The 26,392-nt window shown below is 39.4% G+C and overlaps 2 protein-coding genes across 5 annotated transcripts in view; one reads left to right on the forward strand and one right to left on the reverse strand.

The window, feature by feature from the left end:
* Window positions 1–1,468: 1,468 nt before the first annotated feature.
* Window positions 1,469–11,796, reverse strand: LOC100472299 (myosin regulatory light polypeptide 9). Of its 2 annotated transcripts, none has more exons than XM_019808246.2 (4): window positions 7,135–7,261; window positions 5,865–6,063; window positions 5,263–5,424; window positions 1,469–1,966 (listed from the first exon to the last, which is right to left on the reverse strand). In XM_019808246.2, exons 1-4 carry the CDS (start codon window positions 7,135–7,137, stop codon window positions 1,794–1,796), a joined length of 537 nt encoding a protein of 178 aa, XP_019663805.1. In that variant the 5' UTR covers window positions 7,138–7,261; the 3' UTR covers window positions 1,469–1,793. The 2 variants fall into 2 exon arrangements, with proteins under 2 accessions (XP_019663805.1, XP_011233444.1); XM_011235142.3 differs by lacking the exon at window positions 7,135–7,261 and adding an exon at window positions 11,645–11,796 and having other exon boundaries at window positions 1,794–1,966.
* Window positions 11,797–11,939: 143 nt separating this feature from the next.
* Window positions 11,940–26,392, forward strand: part of MYOM1 (myomesin 1) — a 162,688-nt gene continuing 148,235 nt past the window's right edge. For all 3 annotated transcript variants that reach the window (XM_034642225.1, XM_034642227.1, XM_034642226.1), the window contains exons 1-4: window positions 11,940–14,256; window positions 18,884–19,068; window positions 20,251–20,438; window positions 21,234–21,327. The gene's annotated coding sequence lies outside the window, so the exon portion shown is untranslated. The remainder of the gene's footprint in view (window positions 14,257–18,883; window positions 19,069–20,250; window positions 20,439–21,233; window positions 21,328–26,392) is intronic.

Here is a 26,392-nt window from a genome sequence, read left to right on the forward strand (position 1 = left end):
TTAGATGCTTTAGCTTTTTATTGGCGATCATCTTTGCTTAAGTAAAGCCTAGTTACTATGTAGAGAATGCTATTACCATATTAGGAGACAACATTTTTGGGAGGCCATTCACTATTCCAAATGGAAGCTGACTCTTTGAGCAGTTATTTGAAATAAAAATGGGGATACTGCAAGAGCTCATTTTAGTAGATGAGACCACATTGTTTCTGTAGTGGAAACAATGTTATTTGGAAATTTGTTAAAAACAGAAGTGACCATGTTTTCAGTTGAAGTGGAAATTCAATTCAACAAACAAGATTTTAGCATCATGGCTATGAGCCTAGGAAAAGTATTTTGCTTCACCCACTGAATGAAATTCAGAAACACATAAAAGACAAAGAGTTAAGGGAGGTGCTAAGATTCTAATCTTTGAAGGGGGCAGAAGCAGTCTTTTTCCTATTCTGCTTCTGCTCCCTAAAGCTGGCTGCACCAGATTCTAGCTTACCTATCCTGTTGACTGCAAAGGTCTGCTGCCTTGAAGGCATTCAGTAATTGTTTATTGAATGAGGTAATGGCTTTGTCCAAGGATAGTCTTGTTAATAGTAGCATAAAACATAAAGTTATTAGAGTAATTGTTAGTTACTCATCTTTGTAGGCCATCAACTCTTTTCAACCAACTTTTTCTCCCAACATTTCAAGGTCTTTTTTAAATTCGTGAATATTTGAAAGTTGGATTTTTGAAGCCTAAAGCAAATGAAACTCTACCACTTTCTGATTAACTCTGAAACAGTTCTGCATTTCTGCAAATAGCAGAAGTTATTTTTAAGACTGAAATAATGATCTCACTTTCCCAGGCATGTAGCTTCAGCTGTTTTGATTGTGGGCAGGTCAGGAATGTCCAAAATTCATACATAGACTCATGGTGAATCTCTGCATAAACAAACATGGTATTTCAAGAGGGACTGTTGTATTAAAAAAGAAATTACATACAATAAAAAATACTGGATTGTATTTCCAACATTTTGAAATACAATAAAAAAAAACCTTTTTGGTAAGAAACATTCCATAGAACCTTTTGGGGCTAAAATAGTTTTAAAAATTAGGACAAATTAAAATTACACTCAGTGGCCTGGTCTAATTTTAAATGACAGGAAGTAATGCACAAAAGCTTAGAACAGATAAGGAGGGATGTTGACAGATATGTTAAACTTAAGGATTTAAAGCTACCCAAACTAGCAGTCTATGCAAATTCTATAGAAAATTACTTGTAAAACTGAAAGACAAAATGCAGGAAACCCGATTAAGGCAGTTACAACTGGATTTCTTTGCAAGGGGGGGGGTATATAATGGTAGAGATAGGATTGTTGGGAAACTAGAAGGAGTAAGAGAGGTCTAACAACCGTATCATTTTCTAGGATTTGTTTCATCTACCTTTCCTTGGATGAAGCAACTAACAAAAGCCAATTTTGGTAAATAAGTTTTAAGCAAGTAAGTTTTTATCATAAAGTTTAATTATGGTTCAGAAAAAATTGAGTGAATAACTTTCTCTGAAAAAATATACTGACTCTATGTAGACTGCAGTTATTTTGGGAGGGGGATGGTAAGTTAAATTGCCCTATTTTCTATTCTGAAAATCATAAAAAGTCCCATTTCCAGTCTGATTATAGAGATGCATGTGCCTAAAATGGCTGAGAATAAATACAACAAGAAAGGCAAAAGCTGCAAAGCTAAGTGCATGCAACAGACTCTAAGAGAAAGTCTCAGAAATACCCAAAGTGGCAACAAGGAACGTTTGGCCGGAATTTGAAGTTTTTTCAGTCATCTTTGTCTTTTGCTCCATGTTTAAGGATGCGGGTGAACTCAATATAATTGAAATTTCCCTTTTTGTCGATAGGTGCTTCTCTGTACAGCTCATCCACTTCCTCGTCTGTAAACCGATCTCCCATGGTTGTCAGCAGCTCTCTCAGGTAATCTTCCTGGATGGTGCCTAAAGAATAAAGAACTGGGGATCAGAATACATACTACTCTGAGGAGTAATTACAAGGGACATCTACACTTGACCAAGCATATAGTTCTTTATGTTAAGAACTATAAACATGCAAATATAGGAAATATGGGCTCTTCACATGCTTAAACCAGCCTTAGCAGACAACTGCCTAGCTCTATCATCCTGCTCTGCTCTATCAGCTTCCGTCCACAAATCTTCGTAATAGGGCCTAAACCTACACCTACACAACAGTAAAGTACGATTAAGGAATCTAAGCCTCGTGGTTCCTTAAAGTAGCATGAATGGTTACACTTAGTCTTTTTTAAGTAAGCTCTATGGCCAATGTGGGGCACCCCTGGTCACACTTATTCTATAAGCAAGTAACACTAAAATGATAAACATCAGTAAAGTGCTTCAGTGGAAAGAATACTGGAGTCTTGAGGTCCAGTTTTTTGTTGTCAAGATTTTGTTTTTAAGTAATCTCTACACCCAATGTGGGGCTCAAACTCGCACCCTGAGATCAAGAGTCACAGGCTACCGACTGAGCCAGTGAGGTGCCCTGAGGTCCAGTTTTAACAAGTTATGTTACTTCAGGCATTTCACTTTATCTCTGACTTTGCGTTGTTTGGTGGTTTTTTTTTTTTATACGTACAATGAGATTTTTAATGTTTTTTTTCTTTTTACAAATCTAATTTACATTTCATAACAAATACAGCCAGGCCCTGAGTGTGCAGAAACATCTGAGTATCTATTTGAGCATTAACTATGTCGCAGACACTGGGCTAGGAATTGAGGATGTGGAATGATGAGTCAAAAGCTATGTGTTTTACTCTGGATTTGTGATGTCAGGGTTCTCATAAAATCTGATTATATATCAAAATCTCCTAGGGAGCTTAAAAAAAAAAAAGCCTAGATGCCACCCTTGATTTATTATCTGGCATTGATTTTTTTTTAAGATTTTATTTTTAAGTAATCTCTACACCCAACATGGGGCTCAAACTCATGATCCTGAGATCAAGAGTCTCACTTTTCCAGCCAGGCGCCCCATGGCATTGATATTTTTAAAAGGCTCCCCAATAATTCACATCATGACTGAGAACCGCTAATGTACTAACACAAAGTTGATAAAAGACCAAGCACAGAGATTTCTGAAATTCATAAAGTGAAAGTAAAAATCTGACAATATTCTTGTATGTAAAATTAAGCTAAAATACAATATATTTCCTATAAAATGAGTTTAAAGTATAAGGTCAGTTCATAAAAGAAACTCTAGACTTATGGGGTTTTTGCTAATTCCATTCTATACTTAAAAATATTTCTCAAATGTTAGACTTCTAGCTTGTAGAAATAAATCCTCATCTCCAACCAAATCATTCAACTATCACAGAAACCTATCATTGACTATGTGCAAGGAGCTGTAGTAGGTGATAAGAGGAGTTACAAAGATGCGAATGGGGTGCCTGGGTAGCACAGCGGTTAAGCGTCTGCCTTCAGCTCAGGGCGTGATCCCGGCGTTATGGGATGGAGCCCCACATTGGGCTCCTCTGCTGGAAGCCTGCTTCTTCCTCTCCCACTCCCCCTGCTTGTGTTCCCTCTCTCACTGGCTGTCTCTCTCTCTGTCAAATAAATAAATAAAATCTTTAAAAAAAAAAACAAAAAAAACAAAGATGGGAATATAATGCTCTTGAAGACACACAGCCATTGCTCTGGGTGTGGGGCGACTGTGATGATTGCGAATAAGTACACAACTAAAAGAGAAGATCAGGAAGAGTAATAAAATACTTCAGATGTGGAAAGAAAGGAGAGGCTTCGAGTTTTCCTGGGACCAAGAGAAAATAGTATAAAAACACAGGTGAGACTCTATAAAGAATGTGGTCATTGAGATGAGTTTGAAGAATGGGTAAGACATTTTACTCTTTTATGGCTTTATTCCCTTCCATTAAAAAAAGTAATAACTGCTCACAGTCAAAAGCTCAATCAATATAGAAGTGCCTTTAGGAGAAAAAAAAAAAAAAAAGTAAGATTCCTCTGCCTTTCCCTCTCCACACCCCATCCCTTCCAGGTATAACTGTTAAGAATTTCAGTTTTAAGAGGGAGGAGAAGGTGATATGATGAGGAAGGCATAGAAGCAGCAATCGTGGAGGTAAGTTAGGACAACAATGCATAGAAGAGCTTAGAAGGAGGTTAGGAAGATGCTACAAGAGTCAAGGATGGTATATACCTGAGTAGGCCTAATGAGGCCATATTGTGTGTGGAGAGTATGCTTCCAACAGCAGACTGTGCTTGGACTATTTCAGATAGTTCAAGTAGGGGTGCCTGGGTGACTCAGTCAGTTAAGCGTCTGACTCTTTGATTTTGGCTCAAGTCATGATCTCCCGGTCATGGGATTGGGCCCTACATCCAGCCCTGCACTAGGCATGGAGCCTGCTTGAGATTTTCTCTCCCTCTCCCTCTGACTTCCCCACTGCCCCTCTCTTTCCCTCTCCCTCTAACATAACATAAAATAACATAAAATAAAATAAATAAAATAAAATAATTCAAGTAATATGTAACTAAAGGGTGTGCCTGCCTTCTCAAAAAACTTGCCATGTGAGTTATTCCCTTATGTGTCCCTTATATGCACTTCTGCCAAAAGATCAAGCATTTATGTAGTTAACTTTTGGGGTTAAGAGTTAACTCTATTCCAGCAGTATGCTAAGCACTTTATATAAATTATCTCATTTCCTCATTTAATCCTCACAAGAACCCTATGAGGTAGGTAATATTATTGCCCACTTTATAGGTACAAAAACAGAGGCTTAGAGAAGTTAAGTAACTTGCCCAAAATCACACAGCTATCATACAGAACAAGCGTATGAAACCAGGGAGCCTGACTCTAGAGCAAAAGGATACTAGATTTAAACAATCTGAGGACTGAGAGGTACCTGATAAACAAATACAGGACTGTACTGGGATTGTGGCCTATAGCAATTCATACTTTTTCCAAGATTGCTCTGGTGAAAGTTATTCATTCAACACAATTACTGAGAGCCAAACCCTTGTGGAGTTACTCTAGTAAAAGAGTAACATAAGTTTCCTAGAGAAGTTCCAAATATACCTATTAAATTGTACATTAAATATTTAAGGATAGAGGCAGTAAAATGAGTGATTAACATGCCACAGGAAAAGCCTGTCCCAAAAACAGGTATGGTATAAACCTGAGGGTATTATGTCATCGTATTTCAAGTTATTATATGTTTTAGTTACCACAACCAAAAATTAAATCACTTGGTAATTAACGGTTACCTCAGACTTACCAGTTGCTTCTTCATCAAAGCAAGCAAAAGCATTTCTGATGACATCTTCCGGATCTGTGCCATTTAACTTTTCACCAAACATAGTGAGAAACATAGTAAAATTTATGGGCCCGGGAGCCTCATTCATCATGGCATCCAGATACTCATCAGTTGGATTTTTCCCTAAATAAAAAGGAGGGTCATAATTTTAATTACATCACAAAATGCACCAAGTATTCATCATAGTGAACATTTTGACAAGAGAGATTATCATTTATACAGTTTGCTATTTGTATTCACAATAGTAAAATTATTTGGGAAAAAGTCTTCACAGTGAATATGGCCTGTATTAAGAGTCTAGAGATTATATGCTACTCCACTGGGGTGTTAGGAGGAATAATACTGCTCCTCTCATAACAACAGTGTTTACAACACACACACATAATATGCTGGCCCCCAGCTCCATCCTGAGATCTGGCCAGAAATTTGCAGGTGGTCCAAGGACCATATTTTGGGAAAACACTATTCCAGACTTTGAATCTTGGTAAACTACAACATCATTAAATTGGTTTCACAGGCATTATAGAAATTGTTTGGTCTTTAATATTAAAACTGATCATTACCTAGGGAGGCAAGCATATCATGCAAATCTTCCTTGTCAATGAAACCATCTCTGTTCTGATCAATCATGTTGAAGGCCTCTTTGAACTCCTGAATCTGTGACTGGTCAAACATGGCGAACACGTTGGATGTTGCGCGCTGGGGGCGCTTCTTGGTGGTCTTGGTCTTTGCCCTTTTGCTCGACATGATGGCGTTTAAATCCTAATTAGGAAGGGAAATACAAAAAAAAAAAAAAAAAGATTAGTAAAAAGTAAACAATAAAACTTCCTGATATGTCTAAGCTACTTAGAGATGTACCTAAAAACTACTCAGCAGAGTACTATCATTTGGCAAAAAAATCTCACTCAACTAATCAGTACTATTACTTACAGAACCAAACCATAAAGAGAAAAACCAGACTCATGTTTCAGTGCTCTCATCCTTAGTAGTCATGACATCTAATTAACAGTCCGTCACTAACTTCAAATTCCAGATTAAAGTCAACATAAATTCAAAGCTCAGAGTCTATCAACAAGATTGTATGTTCCCCCATGCTGCTAGATAGCCAGATAAGGCACTGATAACCAAATCTACTGGCTTAATAATAATATAGAAAGCCAGAAACAAACAAACAAAAAAATATAGGTACCCTGGGGAAACAGTACTGGTTCTATACTTCAGTGCTATGGCAGTACTGGGGAATACTAATTCATCTTCAACAAGTCTATCCTGCAGCCCTAGCCTAAACTAGCTGTCCCATTCTAAGGTGGACAGAAAGTAAGATTAATTGATGGAATAGGTCTTCATCTCCTAATCTCCGCTGTCAGCATTCTTCCGCTTGCAACTAACAATTTTTATTGCACCCTCACTTCTGGAATCAAAGTAGTTTAAAGAACATATCTGTGGAAAAGCTAACTGAAAAATATAAAAAACTATGAATTCACCTATAATTTATTTCCACTCTATCCAAACCAACTTCTTGCACAGAGCCAAGCTAAATCACTTGAAGTGACTAAGTTCTCTAGACAAAAATCATAGCATAATAGTTTTTAAAGCTACTTGGTTTTTTAAAAAAAGTTTTAGAAAACATTTTAAGAGCTATGAAAATGAACTTTGTTCCCTAATCTAAATTTATCCCTGTAAAATTTAAGTTAAAAATTAAAAAAAAAAAAGCCTAATAGTACCTAAAATGAAACGGCAATATTCCTTTCAACACTCAGTCTTTAAAAGACTATAAAAATTTGTTTGGAGTTAAAAACCACATAGTCATCAGATAACAAAATTTTACCGTACCATCCTTCAGGGCCAGGGTGGCGATGGTAGTCTGCAAAACCTCTAACCAGCAAGACTAGGCCACTGTATTGAGTTATATTCTTCCAAGCAGGCCTAAAATAGGCACTTCTGATTTCACTCTCTGACCAGGATAACAATTTTAAAGCTTACGTTCTGAAAACAACATTTAGCTATGATGTAGCAAAACACTATGCCCTTGCTCTAAAAATAAATCTGTGGACTGCAAAGAATGAAGTACTACCTAGATTTAAACTCTGCAAAGTGACCTTAGAATACAATGCTTCCTATGAGCTTAAAAGTTTTTTTACATTCTTCCCTTGATTATACCACATCACCCAGACTAAACTCAATTATAGAAATAATTAGAAAAGCTCTGCTTCAGATTTTTTTTAAAGCTAAATCTGTTCTCAGATTTTAGTATGAAATTCCAAAAAGGAGAGTCACAAATTCCAGGCCATCCAATATAGCACTCAGTGATACACTGGAATGTGTTGTTGGTAAGATACACCCTATACAACACAAGTTATGATATACACTCCTAATTTCCAAGTTTCCTTTCATCACAATTTGGGAGGCTGCTGTCATAATTTATCTGTACCATTCTTTTTTTTTTTTTTTTAAGATTTTATTTATTTATTTGACAGAGAGACCAGCCAGCGAGAGAGGGAACACAAGCAGGGGGAGTGGGAGAGGAAGAAGCAGGCTCACAGCGGAAGAGCCTGATGTGGGGCTCGATCCCACAACGCCGGGATCACGCCCTGAGCCGAAGGCAGACGCTTAACCGCTGTGCCACCCAGGCGCCCCTATCTGTACCATTCTTGAATGCATATTTTCATTCTGCAACACTTTTGGGGTCAGTAAATACCGTTATTATCTAAACTACATAGGTCTGTAATTTTTCCCTCTATTCTAAATGTACTTTTAAAAACTACAAACCATTACAGTATATATTATTCCTCCAATCTCTTAACTGTACTTAAGGACTTGGGGTGAGTGGCTGAGACCCAATGAGTGGCACAGATTTATTACCAGTTCACCTCTCTAATACTTTAGGCATGCCATGTCTTTGCAAACTAAAGCATGTCTTTTAAAAATAGTCTGTTTTGTTTGACAACACTGTATTCCCCTCATGAGGCAGGAATGTCAGTTATTTTAAGAACAAAGAAACTGATGAGAATTATAGGTCAAACGGCTGACACATTTTTCAATCTACAAAACCTCATAATATTAAATTTGGTGGGAGTCCTCTAGGTACCTTTTAAGAACACTTAGTTTGAGCTATCAAGTTTTATATATATATTTTTTTGAGTTTTAAAGTATTTCCCTATAGTCTTTCTTTTAATCACACATTATTTACATCTGTATTCATTGTAAAATAGTTTGTAGAAGTTATAAAGGATTTTTTTTTTTTTTGGTCAGCACTGACAGTGTCTCACAAAGAACTTTTCTTCAGCTCAATCAATACTTAATCATCAATCTTTAATACGATCATTTACACCAATATACATCAGATGTCATTAGTGTTAAACACTATTTAAGAATTAAGAAATGTAAGGCAAGTGTCCTATCTTCAGGAAGCTTAAAATATAGTTGGGGAAGCAACTGTAAAGAAACGATTGGTTAAACTTATGAAATGAGTCATAGTTTTCATTCCTGAAGTCGGACTCTTAAGTTAAAACAATGTATGACAATAATGAAAAATAAACGTGGTACATGATTATCAAATACTGTGAGTTGAGAAAGATCTTTTTTCTAAAAGATTGAGGAGGTGGGGAAAGACCTTGAAAAACCCTGTACCATTTAGGAGCTATAAGACATTTTTAGATTTAAGAGATTCAGATGTTAGTTTTAATTCTAACAAATTAAGGTAGTTAATTCTACCAAAAACTGGTAGTAGTATGTTAGGCAAGTTACTACCTGGGCCTTTACTTTTTCAAGGAGGTTGTGTTCTTGTCTATGAGTTTTTCTCCCAGCAGAAACTGGGAGACTTCCAGCAATAGGCAGTTCAGCTTCACAGTAAGTTGTTCTAAAATAAGGAAAGTGTGGGTTTTTTTTTTTCCTACCAGACTAAAAGTATGGGTGGAGGGGCGCCTGGTTGACTCAGTCAGTTAAGCATCTGCCTTCGGCTCAGATCATGATCCCAGCGTCCTGGGATGAGTCCCACGTTGGGCTCCCTGCTCAGTGGAGAGCCTGCTTCTCCCTCTCCCTCTGCACCTCCCCCCCCACCCCTTACATACGTGCGTGCATGCACGCTCTCTCTCTCTCTCGCTCACTTGCTCTATCTCAAATAAATAAATAAAATCTTTTAAAAGTAAAAAATAAATAAAAGTATGGGTGGAATAAACACTGATGTAGAGCGAACCAAATCAGGGACAGTGGTATGATCCCAAAGAACAGATCACTTGTGATACTGTCACTGTCCTCCTTGCTATATGATTCTAGTCTGTTATCTTCTTTTACTTTCCCCAAACAAGTGAGACTGTAACTCTCTTCACGTCACAAGCTTTCAGCAAATGCACAACTCCCACAGAAGTTTAGAAAATTAGGGTAAAAAACATTGAACTATTTCATGAATCAGTGCAAATATTCTTTATAAAGGATGGGAAGATGTAGGCATCTGAGATTTTCAACTTATGAGTATTCTCACTTAGACTCTAAGTTAGAGTCTGGAGCCTGTTTTTGAAGCACTTAGTGAAAGATCTTTGGCGTGAAGGCATATTTGTTATATGAAACTTTAAAGCAGGGAAACTTGCAGTACAGGCATCTATGAAATACGAAAGGATTTCAGATGCACAAGAAAGTGAATGAAACACAGTCAATGGTGGTCAAGAAGATTCAGTTTACAGATCTAAAGGAGTAAAACCTTGTTTTAAATCAGGAGGTAAGTGTTGGTAGCAATGAATGTGTGTGTGTGTGTGTGTGTTAGCTTAATCAAATAGGAAGAGACTCAGTTCAGGGTTATGACAAAAGGAGGGATACAAATCATGTAAGGAAGATGTTATACAAGATTAAGTGGTAGAAGAAAAGTAAAGATCTTCAAAGAGGCTTTTTCTACTAGGGTTTCATTTATAAAATGGGATTAATCCATACTAATATTAGTAAGATTTTTCTAGTTAGAATCCTAGAATCTAGCATTTATAAACTGCTAATAAATGTAAAATAATCTAGGTTTTTCCCTACAGAACTGCCACTCAAACTGTAGTATTCTAGGAAATATGATACATTCTTTAAGGAAAAACACCCATCTTAGAAAAAACTTCCTAGTGGAGCCCCTGGGTGGCTCAGTTAAGTGTCTTGATTTCAGCTCAAGTCTCAGTCTCAGGGTCTTGAGTTCAAGACCCACAATGGGTTCCACACTGGGCCTGGAGCCTACTTAAAAAGAAAAAAAAGAAAAAGAAAACACTTCCTAGTGTGATAGCATGTAGTATCCAGACCAAATCTCCTGTTTCATTTAATCTATGTACTTTATGTGATTTTTTTGGAGCAAACCGCAGTTTTTAAAAATACATTTTCAGGTTGGTGCTTCCTTTCCAAATGAAACAAGTTTTCATTTCCTATGCAAACTTCCGGTTGAAGGTAGAATTGGATCTCAGACTGCCACACCCAAAAAGTTCTTAGCCCTTGACAAAGGCAATTAGTTGTCAGGGTTCACTTGACAGTAAAGCCTCACTCTTGAAAATGGAAAGCTTTTCTGGTTAAGTTTTATCAAAAGCCTTCCAGAACATAAAACAAATAGTAGTAATTTTAAGAAATATTCACTTCCTTCGCCTTCATATTTAAAACATGCTGCATTTAAGTTAAAATCTCAACTGAACCCTTATTTCTGTTCCAAAGTTCTGTTAGGAAATAATATATTCTTTCATGTATCTACTCAATTACTTTAAAAGGGAACATTTTGGCAAACCGACAACCCAAAGTTTCCACCCAAAAGGAGCACGGTGCTGCATTTTGGAGTTTTCTCAAACTGCAAACCATACCCTTAACCCCTTTGTAAAATATCGCTTTAAAAAAGCTCTAATTATAGAAGTGGATGCTGAGCTGAGGAAATTGCTAATTTGAGTTGGTTATTCCTACTAAACGTAGCCACACAGCTGCAACAACAGCTGCAGCATGGGGGACACTGGGCTTCGGATTTTGCGCAAACTTTCTTGAATCGGGCAAGTTTACGTTAGAAACTAAACTTAGTCCACGAGTCAGCGCGGCGGGGTTCGGGTTTCGGGTTTCGCAGGCCCGGCTGTCGCCGAAGACCGCGGCGCCAGCGAGCTAAGTCACACTTGCCGAGCTCCAAGTTTGGGCAAAGGGACAAAGTTCGCGCCTCGGTACTTTCGGGCATGGCCTTCGATCCCGGAGCTGGCCGCTGGGCTCGAAACTAGGGAACCCGCCAGGACACCTGCCCAGGTGCGCTCCCGGTGCTGGGGGCCCGCTTCGGAACGCCGCTGCCCACCCAGCCGCCCCGCGGAGATGGGTCCCCGGGATGGGCCTCACGCGCCAAATCGCGAGCACCACTCACCCTGCACAGCCGCGAGAATCCGAGCACTTCGGTAACCCCCTCGCTGCCCCGGCTGCTGCTATCAACACCCTTCTACTTCCAGAGCCCCCTAAAGCCAATACTTCCGGCCTCCGTTTAGCAAACCGGAAGGGAGCCTAGTCACCATTGTAGGCCGACAGAGTGGGTCTGACTTAAGAGAAAGGAGACGGGCGGGGGGAGTTGCCATGTGCTGGAAGAGTGCAGTTTTGAACGAGTGCATGGCAAGGAGTATAAAGCGGGCGACTCAGGACACAAGATTGTGTAGTGGTTCGTTCATGTAATGGTTCGAATGAGTTTCCGTCTTTTTATACCTCCTGTTACAATGTAAGCTTTTCTTCCCCCCCTTTCCTGTTCGCAAATGGGTGAGCCTGTCCCGTAGGTGGACCCCCGCACATTCCAGGGCACGGCCGGGGGCGGGGCCCATTCGCCCAAGTCCTTGTAGGGACATCGCAGCGAGGGCTGCGCGGCCCACGTGACCCGCCCCCGCGGGGCCCCAGGCCGCCCGGCCCAGGCCTCTGGGCGGTCGTGCGCCTGCGCGCGGGACTAGCTCGGGGTCTGGGTCTCTGCCTGTGAGGCGTGTGGGTAGGAGGTTTTATCTTGGCGTACAGTGCTGTGTTTTGAAGAGTCCAACCCCTTCCACACTGGAGCAAACCTTCGGAAGTCCCCAGGGCCTTAGCCAAACGACCACTATCTTTTTGGCACAGACGGATTTCATGAGGTCACGAATGATGAAGACTTCCTCTCTCTTCAAAAACGTTTGCTGGTATTTTTCCCACCAGAGCCCCGATTGATTAACAAGGAAAGACAGGATCTGACTAGCAAGGAAGACAGGCGACCAGCAAGAGCTATCAAAATCTTGCCCCTGCCTCTCACTATGATGCAGACTTGTGGCTTGGTGAAAATAGGAATAAAAAGTCGGGCTTTTTTTTCCTCAGCTCTCCTTTCCTTGGACAGCTTCAAACAATGCATCTTGTTAAAGGAAAGCCCTCCCCAGTTCTGTCCTTATCGGTCCAAAGTCTGGTGAGGAAGACTTTGGTGCAGGTTACGTCAACTCTCCTGAGCTCAACTACGGAAGGAGTGGATTGGATACGGTAACGCTCAGATCAAACGAGCACTAATAAGGTTCATGCCTACTTTGGCTCATGTGGCCAGAACAGTTTTGACATTTGGGGTGGCCCCATGGTCCTTGCCTCTGGCTTGAATCACCCTGCTGAGAAGGAAGGTAAAAGCTGCTGAGTAATATGTTCTAAACATTCATAAACTATAGTTTCAAGGACCTCAGGAGCATTTAATCTGTTAGCCGATAGCATATTCCAAAGTTAACATTGAGGTAAAATCACTGAAAAATAAAAAACTGACCCAATTCTATAGCGTGAGTGACGTGAAGATGATTAGTTTCCTCAACTGCCTTGATAATACGAATCACTTGGGCTGCTGGTTAAAAATACAAAATACTGGTGCCTTATCTCCAACCTAATGATTCAGAATCTTCTAGAGCAAGTCCTTTGAAGCCATCTATTTAACTGGGGTCCTAAGTGACTCTTACCATGTGGGGATGCAGAACTAGACAGCTTAGGGCCTAAGACTTTTGCAGTGACAGGGCCAACTCCAGATGGCTTGTGGTGGGGGACCACAGTTTGGTTTTGGAGTTTGACGTGTGCAGCAGTGTGAGCGCCCTGCGGTGTACTCACACCTCTACAGAGTGGTGGCCTGCCACCACTGAGAGCTGGAGCCTTCCAACTACTGTCATTTTCTTTAACCCGCAATGAAATGTGTAGTTTAGTCTTCTCAGCTCAAAAGGAAGCAGCAGCGTTCTTTTGCTTCTATACTGTCAGATAATTTTGTCTTCTTTCTTTCCGCTCAATCAACAGGTATTACACAGCAACTGCATTTCCAAGCAGTGTGGTGCGTATTGTGGTTTGTGTTACTTGAACTAGGACATAGTTGCTACCTCTGGGATAGAGGGAGGGGGAGTAGAAAGGGTTGCAAGGCACAGGGAGTATCAGGGAACAGTTGTAAAAACAGATCATTGCAGTACAATTAGGTAAGGCCTATAGAAGGAACACAGAGAAGGAAATAAACCTGTCTGGGAATTTGTGGAAGCTGGCCCCTGGAGGTCTATTAAAGAGCTGATTCTAAAAGTCAATGGGGAAGGGCACCTGGCTGGTTCAGTCGCCAGTACATGTGACTCTTGATCTGAGGTTATAAGTTCCAGCTCCACATTGGGCATAGAGCTAACTTCAAAACTAAAAATAAAAAGTTAGAAAAAAGTCAGTGGGAAAGGAGAGTAGAGATTCCAAACAAATGGAGGAGCATGCTTGATTGTCTGAAGGTGATCAGAGGAATTGGCTGATTGAAGATGAACAGGAATTGAGTTGTCAGTGTCCATTCATTCATTTATTCATTTCATAAGTAACTCTGGGTATACTAAGGTTAGCAAGCCAGTGTAGAAGATAAAAATCTTGATAAAATGTTTTTCAAATTTCCATCTAATGTATTGATATCTAGTTTTAATGATTGGATGCACTGCCAAAGACTGATGACTTCATGATGTCTCTGTTCTTCTGAACCACACCGGAGATCTTTGCCCTTAGGTAACAATCTCCTTTTTACCTTGTAACTAGAAGTTGAGAGACTTGGGTTCTGCTTCAAATCCTTCCTTTAGCTTACTGAGTAACACTGAGGGCAGGTCCCTCAGCTGATCTGAGTCCCAGTTTTCTGATTTGTAAAATGGGGATAACATCTGTCCTGCCTACTTTATAGAGTTTTCTGATTAAATGAGATAGTTTATGTGAAAAGTCTTGTTAAGTACAGAACAGTGGCTTTCAAACTTTTGACTGAAACTCACTGTAAGAAATTTATATCACTGGGCACCTGAGTGCCTCAGTTAGTTGAGTGCCTACCTTTGGTTCGGGGTCATGATCTCAGGGTCCTAGGATTGAGTCCAGCATTGGGCTCCCTGCTCAGCGGGGAGGCTGCTTCTCCCTCTCCCTCTGCTACTCCCCCTGCTTGTGCTCTCTCACTCTCTCTCTCTCAAATAAATAAATATAATCTTAAAAAAAAAGAAATTTATATCACTAAGCAATACTTGAGTATCTATGATGCTTTCTAAGTTTCTATTCTATTTCAGTTTTATGTCATTTAACTTTTAAAAATGCTCCTTAAGACCCACTACGTGTGAGTTTATGATCCACTCATGCAAAGTTTCAACCAGGGGTAAATTTTTTCCCCGAGGGAATATTTGGCAATGTCTGGAGACAGTTTTGATTTTCATAAGCAGGGAGCTGCTACTGGCATCTTGTGCATCAAGGCCAGCAATACTGCTGAACATTCCACAATGTACAGGATAGCCCCCTACAGAAAAGCATTCATTCGGCCCAGAATGTCAGTAGTGCTGAGGTTGAGAAAACCTTACATTGGGGCGCCTGGGTGGCAGAGCGGTTAAGCGTCTGCCTTCACACTCAGGGCGTGATCCTGGCGTTATGGGATCGAGCCCCACATCAGGCTCTTCCGTTGTGAGCCTGCTTCTTCTTCTCCCACTTCCCCTACTTGTGTTCCCTCTCTCACTGGCTGTCTCTGTCTCTGTCGAATAAATAAATAAAATCTTTAAAAAAAAAAAAGAAAAAAGAAAACCTTACATTACTGTTTCAGGAGCTCAGAGTACATAGTATTTGATTCTTGTGGGGTTCTATGATTATTAAACGAACACTATTGCTCTTGCCTCAAGGTGAGGCTTTTTTGTGAGACCAGAGAAATCCAAAGGGAGAAAGAAAAGGAGCTCACATTAGTACACACTGTTATATGCCAGGTATTCTACCTAAGCATTTTTATCATTTAGTTCTTAATACAGCTCTGCGAGGTAGGTAGTATTACCTCCATTTCACAGATTGGAAAACTAAGCTCAAATACTTTACTGTCTTGTCAATGTTACCCAAAGGGTAATAAGAGAACCAGGATTATAACTCATGTCTCTGTGCTTGTCCGGGGGTAGGACAGAAGGGAGGACTGGGGCCCATATTTCTTATTCATGTATCCCTAACTTCTAGGATAGTGCCTATTTATCCATGAATGCCAGTAAATATTTGGTGACTAGTACTTGTTCAAATGCATAGAACTGGTAAATGGCCTAACCCAAAGCCCACATTTTGTTTTACAAGTCTGTGCTCTCTTCTTTGGTTCAAGAGGGAAACTCCTTACCCAAACAACAGGAAGCATGGCTGAATTAACCTTTGGTATTTACTGCCAAAGTTGGTAATTTCCTAGTGAGCACTTACAATTTTTATTGCATGTAAGAAATTTTTGAATGGTGAGAGACATGGCTTACATTCTGGTTTTGCCTACGTAAATGAAATACTAATCCTTTCTACACAAACTAGGATGTAACAAATTAGCATGAATCCAGGAAAACAGTAGGAGGAGCTCCTTTCTTTTAAATGAAGTTAAGGTCTTCAAATTAATCTGTAAGAAAATTAGTTTTAAAGCTCCAAAACTACAAATAAGTATATTAAAAGGTTATAGAAAGTTCTACATTAGGAATTCCTTTAAAAATTAATTATAATTATTTCAAAATTCAGGAATGATAATATAAGATAAAAGAAATAATGTGGAATTGAATTAAGAATATTTAAGAATATTTGGGGGGTGGGGTGTCTGGGTGGCTCATTTGGTTAAGGGACCAACTCTTGGTTTAGGCTCAGGTCACGGTCTCAGGGTCCTGGGATCAAGCCCCATGTCTGGCTTCGAGATCATCAGGGAGCCTGCTTGAGAATTCTCTCTACCTGTTTCCCTTTGCCCGTCCCCCTGCTTGTGTGGGCAGGCTTGCACTCTCTCTCTCTCTCTCAAATAAATAAATAAATCTGAAAAAAAAAAAAGAATATTTGGGAGAAGTTATTACTTCTATACTAATTAACTTGAAAAAAGATAAATGCTTAGAAAAATTAAAATACTAAACAAGATTCAAGAAAAGAGAATATGAATAAACCAAACGAAGAGAAGAAATAAGAATTACCTAGAAAATAATTTATCTGATGCTGATAATTAATTAAAGAAATGCTTCTCCAATGATTAAAAGACAAATATTAAGATCACAAACTGTTTTGAAATATATAGCTTAGTGATACTGAAAATTTGTTAATGAATGAATGTAGTGACCAAATTACATTTGCTGAGTTAATCTTCTGAAGCAGATTTTGTATTAAATACTCCCAAATAAAACCAATACCTAAAGCAAAAATTATGGCTTAGGCTTACTTGAGTCAGTTCTTCAGTTTTCTCATCTGGAAAAGGACATAATGATAGCATCTACTTTAGTCATCCATTGTGTGCATTAGGTGAAATAGTCTAAATTTCTCAGAGAAATATCAACTTTAGTTGTGTTTAAGGCACTGAAATTTGGAGTTTGTAGAGTAGCTATTCTACCCTGACTAACTAGTATACCAGTGCTTTGTCTCCTCAACTGGAGGAAACAAGCTGAATGGTCACAGTTTAAGTAATGACTGAAGACCTCTAGTGGGCCCTTGATGTTACCTTGATGCTCCTGCTCTTAGATGTCCGTTTTATAATTTTTGTCTTCTAGCACCTCCAACACCTTTTCTCCCATCCTTGGTCTCAGTTGAGGACCTTATTTCTAAGTCTTTGAGAAAAACGGATGCTCCCACAAGCTGTCACCCCCACATCTACCTATTGACCAGCATCTGTCCCCATATGTTGTCTTCTCCCTTTTCTTCTGTTAAATAGGGGAAGTACCCTTCTCGCTCCTATGGAAATCAGTTCCTCTATTTGCTAACTCATGTTACTCCAATGATTCTACCTTCTCCTGCATCACCAAGTTTTTTCTCTCCTCCTTTCTTTTGGATTATTCCCAACAACAGGTAGGTAGTAATGTATGTAGCAGACAGTAATGCATGTAGCAGACAGAATCATGGTTCCCCAAAGATGTCCACGTCCTAATCCCCAGGATCTGTGAATATGTTAGGTTACATGACAAAGGGGAATTAAGGTTGCAGATGAAATTAAGGTTACTAGTGAGCTGACCTTAAAATAGGAAGATGTCAATGTGAGTGACACCATAGCTGGAAAAGCAAGAAAACAGATTCTTCCCTAGAGCCTTTAGAAGGGAACATAGTCTTGCTGACACCTTCATTTTAGCCCAGTGAGATCCAAGTTGCAATTTTAATGATAGAGGTGTAAGATAACTAAATTATGTTGGTTTAAACCACTAGATTTGTGGTAATTTGTTACAGCAGCAATAGAAAATTAATATATTATAAACAACAACAACAACAACAAACCCTCTTCCTGGTGCACTTTCCTCCTCCAGCTATTGTCCTGTTTCTTTGTTGCCCTTTTTAAAACTCCTTAAAAGAGTCACCTCACCCCAATTCTCTCTTAAGCCCTCTCTAGCAAGATTTTTTTTCCCCAACCACTTCACTGACCATGTGCGTATGAAGGTCACCAAATGGCCTTGTCATCCATGTCATCATGGCCAATTCTCAGTCTTTAAACAGTTTTGACAAGATGATTACTCCCTCACCTTTGAAACACTTCTCTCCTTTCTAGGATGCCTCACTCTCCTGGTTTTCCTGGTTCCTTATGGCACATTCCTTACAGCTACTCTCCAGTTTCCTTTGCCAGTTCCTACTAATTTCCCCAATTCCTCGGAGTAGTTGAGGATTCAGTGTTTGTCTCTCTTCTCTTTTCTGTCAACACTCCTTCCCTAGCTGATCTCATCCATTTTTGTGGCTTAAAATACTACTGAAACACTGACTACTTTCAAGTATGTGTCTTGGCCAAGACCTCTGCCCTGGACTCCAGACTTGTGATACAGTCACTTGACATCTCCACAAGGAGGTTTACTACACATCTAAACTTTCAGACTCTCAAACGATCTTCTGACCGTACCTGTAAAACCTGCTCTTCCTGACATTTTCTCCATCTAGGTTAATGGCAATTTCATCCTTTAAGTTGCTCAGGCCAAAAACCTTTGACTCATCTTTGCCACCTCTTTTTCTTTCCTGACCCTCATCCAACCTTTCAGTCAAACCATCTCCAGGGTCTAGAACAGCAGTTAGCCAAACCTCTTGGTTAAGTCCTTCAAAATATATCAATCTGACTATCTTCCACCACCCCTATAGCTACTATCCTAGTATAAGGTATCAGCCTTGGATTTTTGCACTAGCCTTCTAACTGGACTCTTTACTTTCATGTCCCCCTAAATTCTAGTCTCTGCAGCCACAGAGTGATCCTTCTAAAATAGAGATTAGATCATGTCATTGTTCTGCTCAACACCGTCCAATGATGTCTCACTTCGGAGTGAAAGCCAAATGCCTGTAAGCCCCCAAAACATCAGACTTGGGGAACTTTCACCAATTGCTCAACCATATTGATCAGACTGTTTCTTGAAAAAGGTATTTTTCCTCTTCAACACCTTTTTCGTTTACTGTTCCTTTTGATTTCAGTGATCTTTCTTCTGATGTTTTCATTGCTTCTCCCTCAGCTCTCTTGAGTCTTCACTCGAATATCACCATCTCAGTAATGCCTTCCCTGGTCATTTAAGATTTCATCATTCATCTTCTACCTCCAGCGTTCTCTTCTCTTGCTTATTTTTTTCCACTGCACTTACTATCTCTGACTTAAAATATACTTTTTTTTGTTTAATGCTTTTTTTTCATACTAAGTTCTATGAAGACAAGGTTTGGGAGATTGTTTTGTTTGCTGAAGTATCCCAAAGGCCCAGAATAGTAATTACAACATCACAGTCACTCAATAAAAATACATATTGAATGAAAGAAGAACTGGAAGGTAGGGTGTGAGGGGAAAATGGCAAAAATATGAGACCTAAGAGGTAAGCAGAGATCATGCCCCGAATGACCTCTAAACCATGTTTCTGAAGGTTGGTGGGATACCACTGATATGTCTTATTTATGGGATTAATATGATCAGATTTGTATTTTTTTTTAAATCACCCTGATAATAGTATAGAGGATTAATAGGAGGTAGGCCTGGGAGAAGAAGAAATCAGGATTTCTGACAGATGGTAATGCCAGTCACTGAGATAAGGAACATGGGAGAGAAATAACTTGGAGGATGGGTATGGTGATGGTAGGGAATGACCATTATAGTTTTGGACATTTTGAAGTTGTGGATTAGAAGACAGTACTGAGGCTTTCACCAAAATGTAGCACAAAGAGACAAAAAAGTAAAAATATGGGGGCGCCTGGTTGGCGCAGGCGTTAAGCGTCTGCCTTCGGCTCAGGGCGTGATCCCGGTGCTCTGGGATCGAGCCCCACGTCAGGCTCCTCCGCTATGAGCCTGCTTCTTCCTCTCCCACTCCCCCTGCTTGTGTTCCCTCTCTCGCTGGCTGTCTCTCTCTGTCAAATAAATAAATAAAATCTTAAAAAAAAAAAGTAAAAATATGAAAGAGCTATCAAAAGTCATGGAAGATATATTAAGATAGTCCATTGTATATTTAATAGGAAATCCAGAGCAAGATAAAAATGACAATGATGGAAAATGATCTTAATAGAGATAATGATTGAGAGTTTTCCAGAACTGAAAGAGAATCACAAATCTTTACAATCTTTATTCAGGTTGAATGCACACTCCGAATATGAAACAGGAAAAATAAATCTGTACCAAGTCATGTCCCAGTGAAACTTCAAAACATCAAGAGTAAAAGGAGAATAGTACAAACTTCCAGAGAGAAAAGAGACTGGCTGCAATAGAAACAACAGTTAATCCAGCAGCGTGCTTTCCTCCAGCAAAATACATGCTGAAGGTGGGTCACTAATATCTTCAAAGTGCTGAGACGCACCACCTGTTCCTCACACCATGTGTGTGTGGAATCCATGCACAAAACACTGACAGCTCTCTCCAAAGAGTTCGGTATGATGGTCTCTCTAGAATCTTTCAGGTCTAGAGATTGATCTCCTTATCTCTTGAGGTGGAACATCAACTAGGGGTCGCAAAATTGATTTCATAATTGTGTAGCACATCCTGAATAGACGTTCTGACAACTGATGCTGGCAACCTTTGGGACATCTGCCAAGATTCTGGGATAACATGAACTTCATATTGAACATCCTATTACACTGAAAAATATGAAATCACTTTGGATTGTTCTCTGCTTTTTCACGTGTGTTTGCTTGCTTTCCAGTTAGCTTGAAAAACATATCCTCTACTAGTTTTACACTTTGTAAGTAGAAGTTTTTCAGTGTATACTTCCCACAATAATAATGCATTAATGGATTATTTATTGAGTACTTCCTAGAAGCCTGGCACTCTAAGTGTCTTCTTAACATTACCTTTCAGTCATTGCCCTGCAGAATGACTACTGTCACCTCCATTTTGCAGATGAGGAACTTGAAGCTTAGAAATGTTAGTAACCTGCCCAAGGGGAAGAGAAGAGGCAGGAATCTAACACGGGTCTGTATGACTTCAAAGCCTGAGCTTTCAGCCTTCTATGGTATATTGATTGGTGAAGCATGCTAATTATTGATAAAAATGATTGTATTAATAATTTGGAGTGGGAATATTTGCCTGAAATGTTGGTTTATTTTTTTGTTTTTCCCAGGAAAAGAGACTCTATTGTGTCTTGAGGACTTTCCAGTAGGGGTTAATTCCACGGAAATTAGTGCCTTGGGGCAATATCTGTTTTGCAGCCACCTGTAAGTATATTACAACTTATGATTCTGAGTTCTTTTTTCCCCTGGAGAAATAATGGTAAATGAAAGTAATTTCTGTGGGCAGTTTCTGTTTTGAATAACTTGTCAACATTTAACACTGAACTCCTCCTTTTGCATTACCCTGTGGAGTGCTGATTTAGTAAAGCATTAGAGCACTGGTCCGGCAGCACTACTCAATAATCCCTGAAAGACCAAAAAACCCAAATTTAAATTTGAAGGAGCTTTTCCAAGATCACTATTCTTCAGTGTCTTATTGTGTGCTACACAGTTTAGTACTTGCTTCAGGATGAAGAAAGAGCCATGATATGAAGGTACACATACTTCCCAAGGGTGCCGCCTTCTGTTTTTATTCCCATAACCTTGCACAGTACCAGGCATGTCGTGTGTGTGCCCAGTGAAACCTAAGTTAAAACAGTAAACCTTATTCAAGAACTTTGAGGTAAAGGTAGTAGAAAACAGTAAAGGAGACCTAGGAAGTTGTTGAATGATGAAAGTAGTCCTGTGTTGAAATGCAAGCAGAGGCATGTTATCGGACTTCTGTGTGGCCTGCTAGGTCCAGAATGAAAATTTTCTTGGTACAGAAGGTAGTTGTCTTGGCCGGATTAACCACAGACAAGTTAGATCTTGTTTGGATATATGAGCCCAATAAAAATTATTGCTCAAGATGGGGGAGAACAGTGAATAAAATCATGTATGTTAGACTATTAATTTTTATAGCAATCTATCTATTTAAACTCTTTTCATATAGAGTGCATCAGACGTTTGTTAAAATAATGTGTATAACAGTGACATGAAATTTATTTTGTATAAGTATACAAGAACAACTGTGTGTGACATTAGCACCCTTGCCTGATGTAAAGTGCTTTACAGGACTTTAAAACATTACAAATATCATAAGGGAACAAAATTCCAGACCTCCAAAGCAGATAGTTATTAGGTTTAAAAACAGAAAAATTGGCCAAGGAATGAAAAATATTAATAGAAATGGATTGAAGACTATAGGCTCAGCACATGACTTCCCAAGTATAATAAACAATGGTTAAAGAAATACCTATTTATAAAATGTAGTTGATAAAGAGAGTATTAAAACTAAGAAAAGTAAACTTGGATGAAGCTCTCATAGCATAAACCACAGTAAATTGTAGGTGAGTTCCAGTCAAGCATAAAGCATAATAAGTTGAATGAAATAGAATTGTATAAGTATCTTAACTGGAGAGAAGAGAATTTGTTTAAAAAAATGGTTTAGGGACACCTGGTGGCTCAGCTGGTTAAGCGTTTGACTCTTGATCTCAGCTCAGGTCTTGATCTCAGGGTCCTGAGTTTGAACCCCACTATGGGCTCCACCCTGGGCATGGAGCCTACTTAAAAAAAAAACAAAAACTAAAGTATTACTGGCATACAGTAAACCACACATATTTGAAATGTACAATATCACAAGTTTTGATACATGTACACTTGTGAAATCTTCACCACACTCAAGATACTGAACATGTCCATCATCCCCAAAGTTTCTTCATGTCCATTTGTAAAGCCTCATTCCCGACTCCTCTCACTTCTTTCCTCCCCCATCTTCAGGCAGTCACTCTCTGCTTTCTGTCACTATAGTTTGTGCAAATGTAAGGTTTTGACCGGTGAAAGTATTACTGATTATAAGATTGATGGTCCCACTTTTATAAAAGTCAAAATGTAATGAAAACAAGGAAAGAATTGAAATGGAAATGCTTTATGATAAATATGACAGATAAAAGCTTAACATTCAGAATATTTCAAAAATGTAATAAAAAGGGTGTTTTATTTTGACTTGTTTGATAGCAAGGAACAGAGACACAGTCCAGTTAGCTCAAGAAAAAGGATACCTATGTCAGGAATATACATGAACTGCATCTAAATTGAAGAGTTACTGAAAACAGAGGTATCTTGGGGTATTTGACTCTTCAGTTTTCCTGTCATGGGCCAAATGATTATTCTGATAAGGTCTCTGCTTCTTTAAGGACATCTACTTAGTTTTCTCTCTACCAACTGTCTTTCTCTGCTAACCCTAGTTTCTAGTCCCTCATAATTTCAACTTGTCATGGCTCCTCCTACTCCAGTATACACAAGGTAACACTTTGTTCAGCCTTTTTCACTTTTGCTCCTGCTATTAAGTGCATCAACACTCAACATTTCCAAATTCAAATTCTCAGGAGAGGAATGTGATTGGCTTGGCTCACCTTTTTGGACCAGGCCATATACCACAGGTTGCTGGTCAGGATATTCATCAGTTACCTTTGCATCTGAAATGACCCATCACTGCGTGTCAGAGAGCAGGAATCACATGGTGCAAAACATCAGCACGTACTGTGAACAGGACAGGTGTTGAGTGTTTACCTGTCCAGTTAAGAGGATGGTCCTTGAGAGCCAGATGGAAGTGGAATAAATCCCAGCTTCACTATTTATTAGCTATGTGACTTTGGGTAACTTGCATAACCTGTCTGAACCTTAGTTTTCTCATTTATAACTTGGGGATAATAACTGCCTTATATAATTTTTGTAAAAAATAAAATACAGGTAAAGCATGGTAAAGTATCTAGCATGTAGTAGATCTCAATTAATGGTAGCTATTTTATTTTGTTTATTATTATATTAACAGATTGATAATGATCTCAAGAAAAATAATCCATCTCCATGGCAAAGGTCAAAATATAGCTCACACAGATGAAAACCACATAGTTAGCTAACATTGAAAATATGTCCAGTTTTTAGAATCTTTTAAATACACTTAAAAATAGCTATGAGATATATTTTGCATCTGTTAAACTTGCTAATAAATTAAAATTATACATTACAATTTGATGTGGCAATGAATAAAGAATAAATTCATATTTGGTACATGACATTGTAGATTAGCCTAATTATTCCAAATAGCAATTTCACAAAACATACCCTTTAATTCATAGTCCCTTTCTAGGGAAATAGTTCCCAAGGAGGTAATTGAAAAGGAAAACCTCTATTTGTGCAAAATATTTATAGCTCCCTTTTTAATTCAAAGGCTTTCATCATTTTAGAATGGAAAGAGACCTAAGAGATTATTTTTCCTTTGGGCTGCACATTAGAGTCATTTAGGAGTTTTTAGAAACACTCATGTCCCATGCCCAGAGATTTTGAGATAATTGTCCTGAAATATGGTCTGAACTTGAGTGCAGTTTAGAAACTCCTTAGCTATTCCAATGTGCACCAAGGAAGGAGAACTGCTCTTCCAGTCCCACACCATTTGGGGGAACTGTGAAAAAACAGAGCCAGGAAGGGTAAAAGGACCCTGAAAAAAACTCACATAGATGTAATAAAAGAGCTGGGTTGAAAATGAAGGTATTTCTAACCCTGAATTCTATTCTTTTTTTTTTTTTTTAATTTATTTAAGAGAGAGAGAGCATGAGCAGCAGGCAGGGGCAGAGGGAGAGGGACAAGTAGACTCCCTAATGAGCAGGGAGCCCAACATGGGGCTCAATCCCAGGACCTGGGGATCATGACCTGGGCCAAAGGCAGATGCATAACCAACTAAGCTACCCAAGCACCCCTGACTTCTGGTCCTGATGAATAACTGAAAACATCCATGTGTCCAATATTTAGAGATGAGGTAACAAATGATTGTATAATAGTACAATGCATTCATTAATTGTTATTAGCTATCTGTGGGCCAGGTAGAACATCATGTGTACACACTGATGAAAACCAGAGTCACACCTGGTGTATCTATTGCTATCCTCACCAAGAGATTCCCAGCTGGGACTGTTGAGTTCCTCCTTGGGAGGGGCATGGTTCTCCCTTCATGCTCTCCTCCCACCCAAGGTGGCCAAGTTCCCTGAATCCCCCATCTCTGTTATGGGGAGTGGGGTTATTGATGTCCAGTGCTGCTGAACTGTGGGTGGTCCATGATGAACAATGATGAATCAGAAGTCATGTTTTAAAATTGTGATGAAATATACATAACACAAAATTTACTGTCTTAACCATTTTTATTTATTTATTTATTTTTTTTTTTAAAGATTTTATTTATTTATTTGACAGAGATAGAGACAGCCAGCGAGAGAGGGAACACAAGCAGGGGGAGTGGGAGAGGAAGAAGCAGGCTCATAGCAGAAGAGCCTGATGTGGGGCTCGATCCCACAACGCCAGGATCACGCCCTGAGCCGAAGGCAGACGCTTAACCGCTGTGCCACCCAGGCGCCCCTGTCTTAACCATTTTTAAAGTTGCACAGTTCAGTGGCATTAAGTACAATCACATTGTTGTGCAGTCGTCACCACCATCCATCTCCAGAACTTTTCGTCTTCCCAACTGAAACTTTCTACCCGTTAAACAATAGCTCCCCATTTCCCCCACCCCACTGCCCTAGCCTATGGCAACTACCATTCTACTTTCTGCCTCTATGAATTTGACCAAAGTACCCTATGTAAATAGAATCACACAACATGTGTCCTTTGGTGTTTTGTTTTTTTGAGAGAGCGTGTGTGTGTGTGTGTGTGTGTGTGTGCATGTGTGCACGAGAGTGGTGGGGGGAGGGGAGCAGAGAGAGAGGGAGAAAGAGAATCTCAAGTAGGCTTCACACCCAGCGAGGAGCCTGACAAAGGGCTCAGTCTCACAACCCTGAGATCATGATCTGAGCCTAAATCAAGAGTCGGACATTTAACTGACTTGAGTCACCCTGGTGCCTCCAACATGTGTCCTTTGTGACTGGCTTATTTCATTTAGCTTAATGCCTTCAAAATTAAGCGTCAGTTTTTAAGGATAAATTATTCTTTGTCTTTCTATCTACTCCCTTGTTCTTTCTTCCAAAGGCCACTTGCCTTCTGGGTTGAGGATTACTCCATTCCTCCGGTTGGTCCTTGCTCTCCTGCTCTAGTGGCTACCCTGCCTTTTGCCTTTTCTTTTCTAGGCTTGGTATTACCTAGTGAGCAGGATAGGAAAAGCTAGCTCTGTAAGCTTGAACCTGAAATTTGCTTAGTCTGAAGGTTTGTTTTGTTTTTGTATCTTTGTTTCTGTTTCAGTGCAGACTGGGGAAGAAAGGGGAGG

This window comes from Ailuropoda melanoleuca, chromosome 14 (genome assembly GCF_002007445.2).
Source record: "Ailuropoda melanoleuca isolate Jingjing chromosome 14, ASM200744v2, whole genome shotgun sequence".
Taxonomy (NCBI): Eukaryota; Metazoa; Chordata; class Mammalia; order Carnivora; family Ursidae; genus Ailuropoda; species Ailuropoda melanoleuca.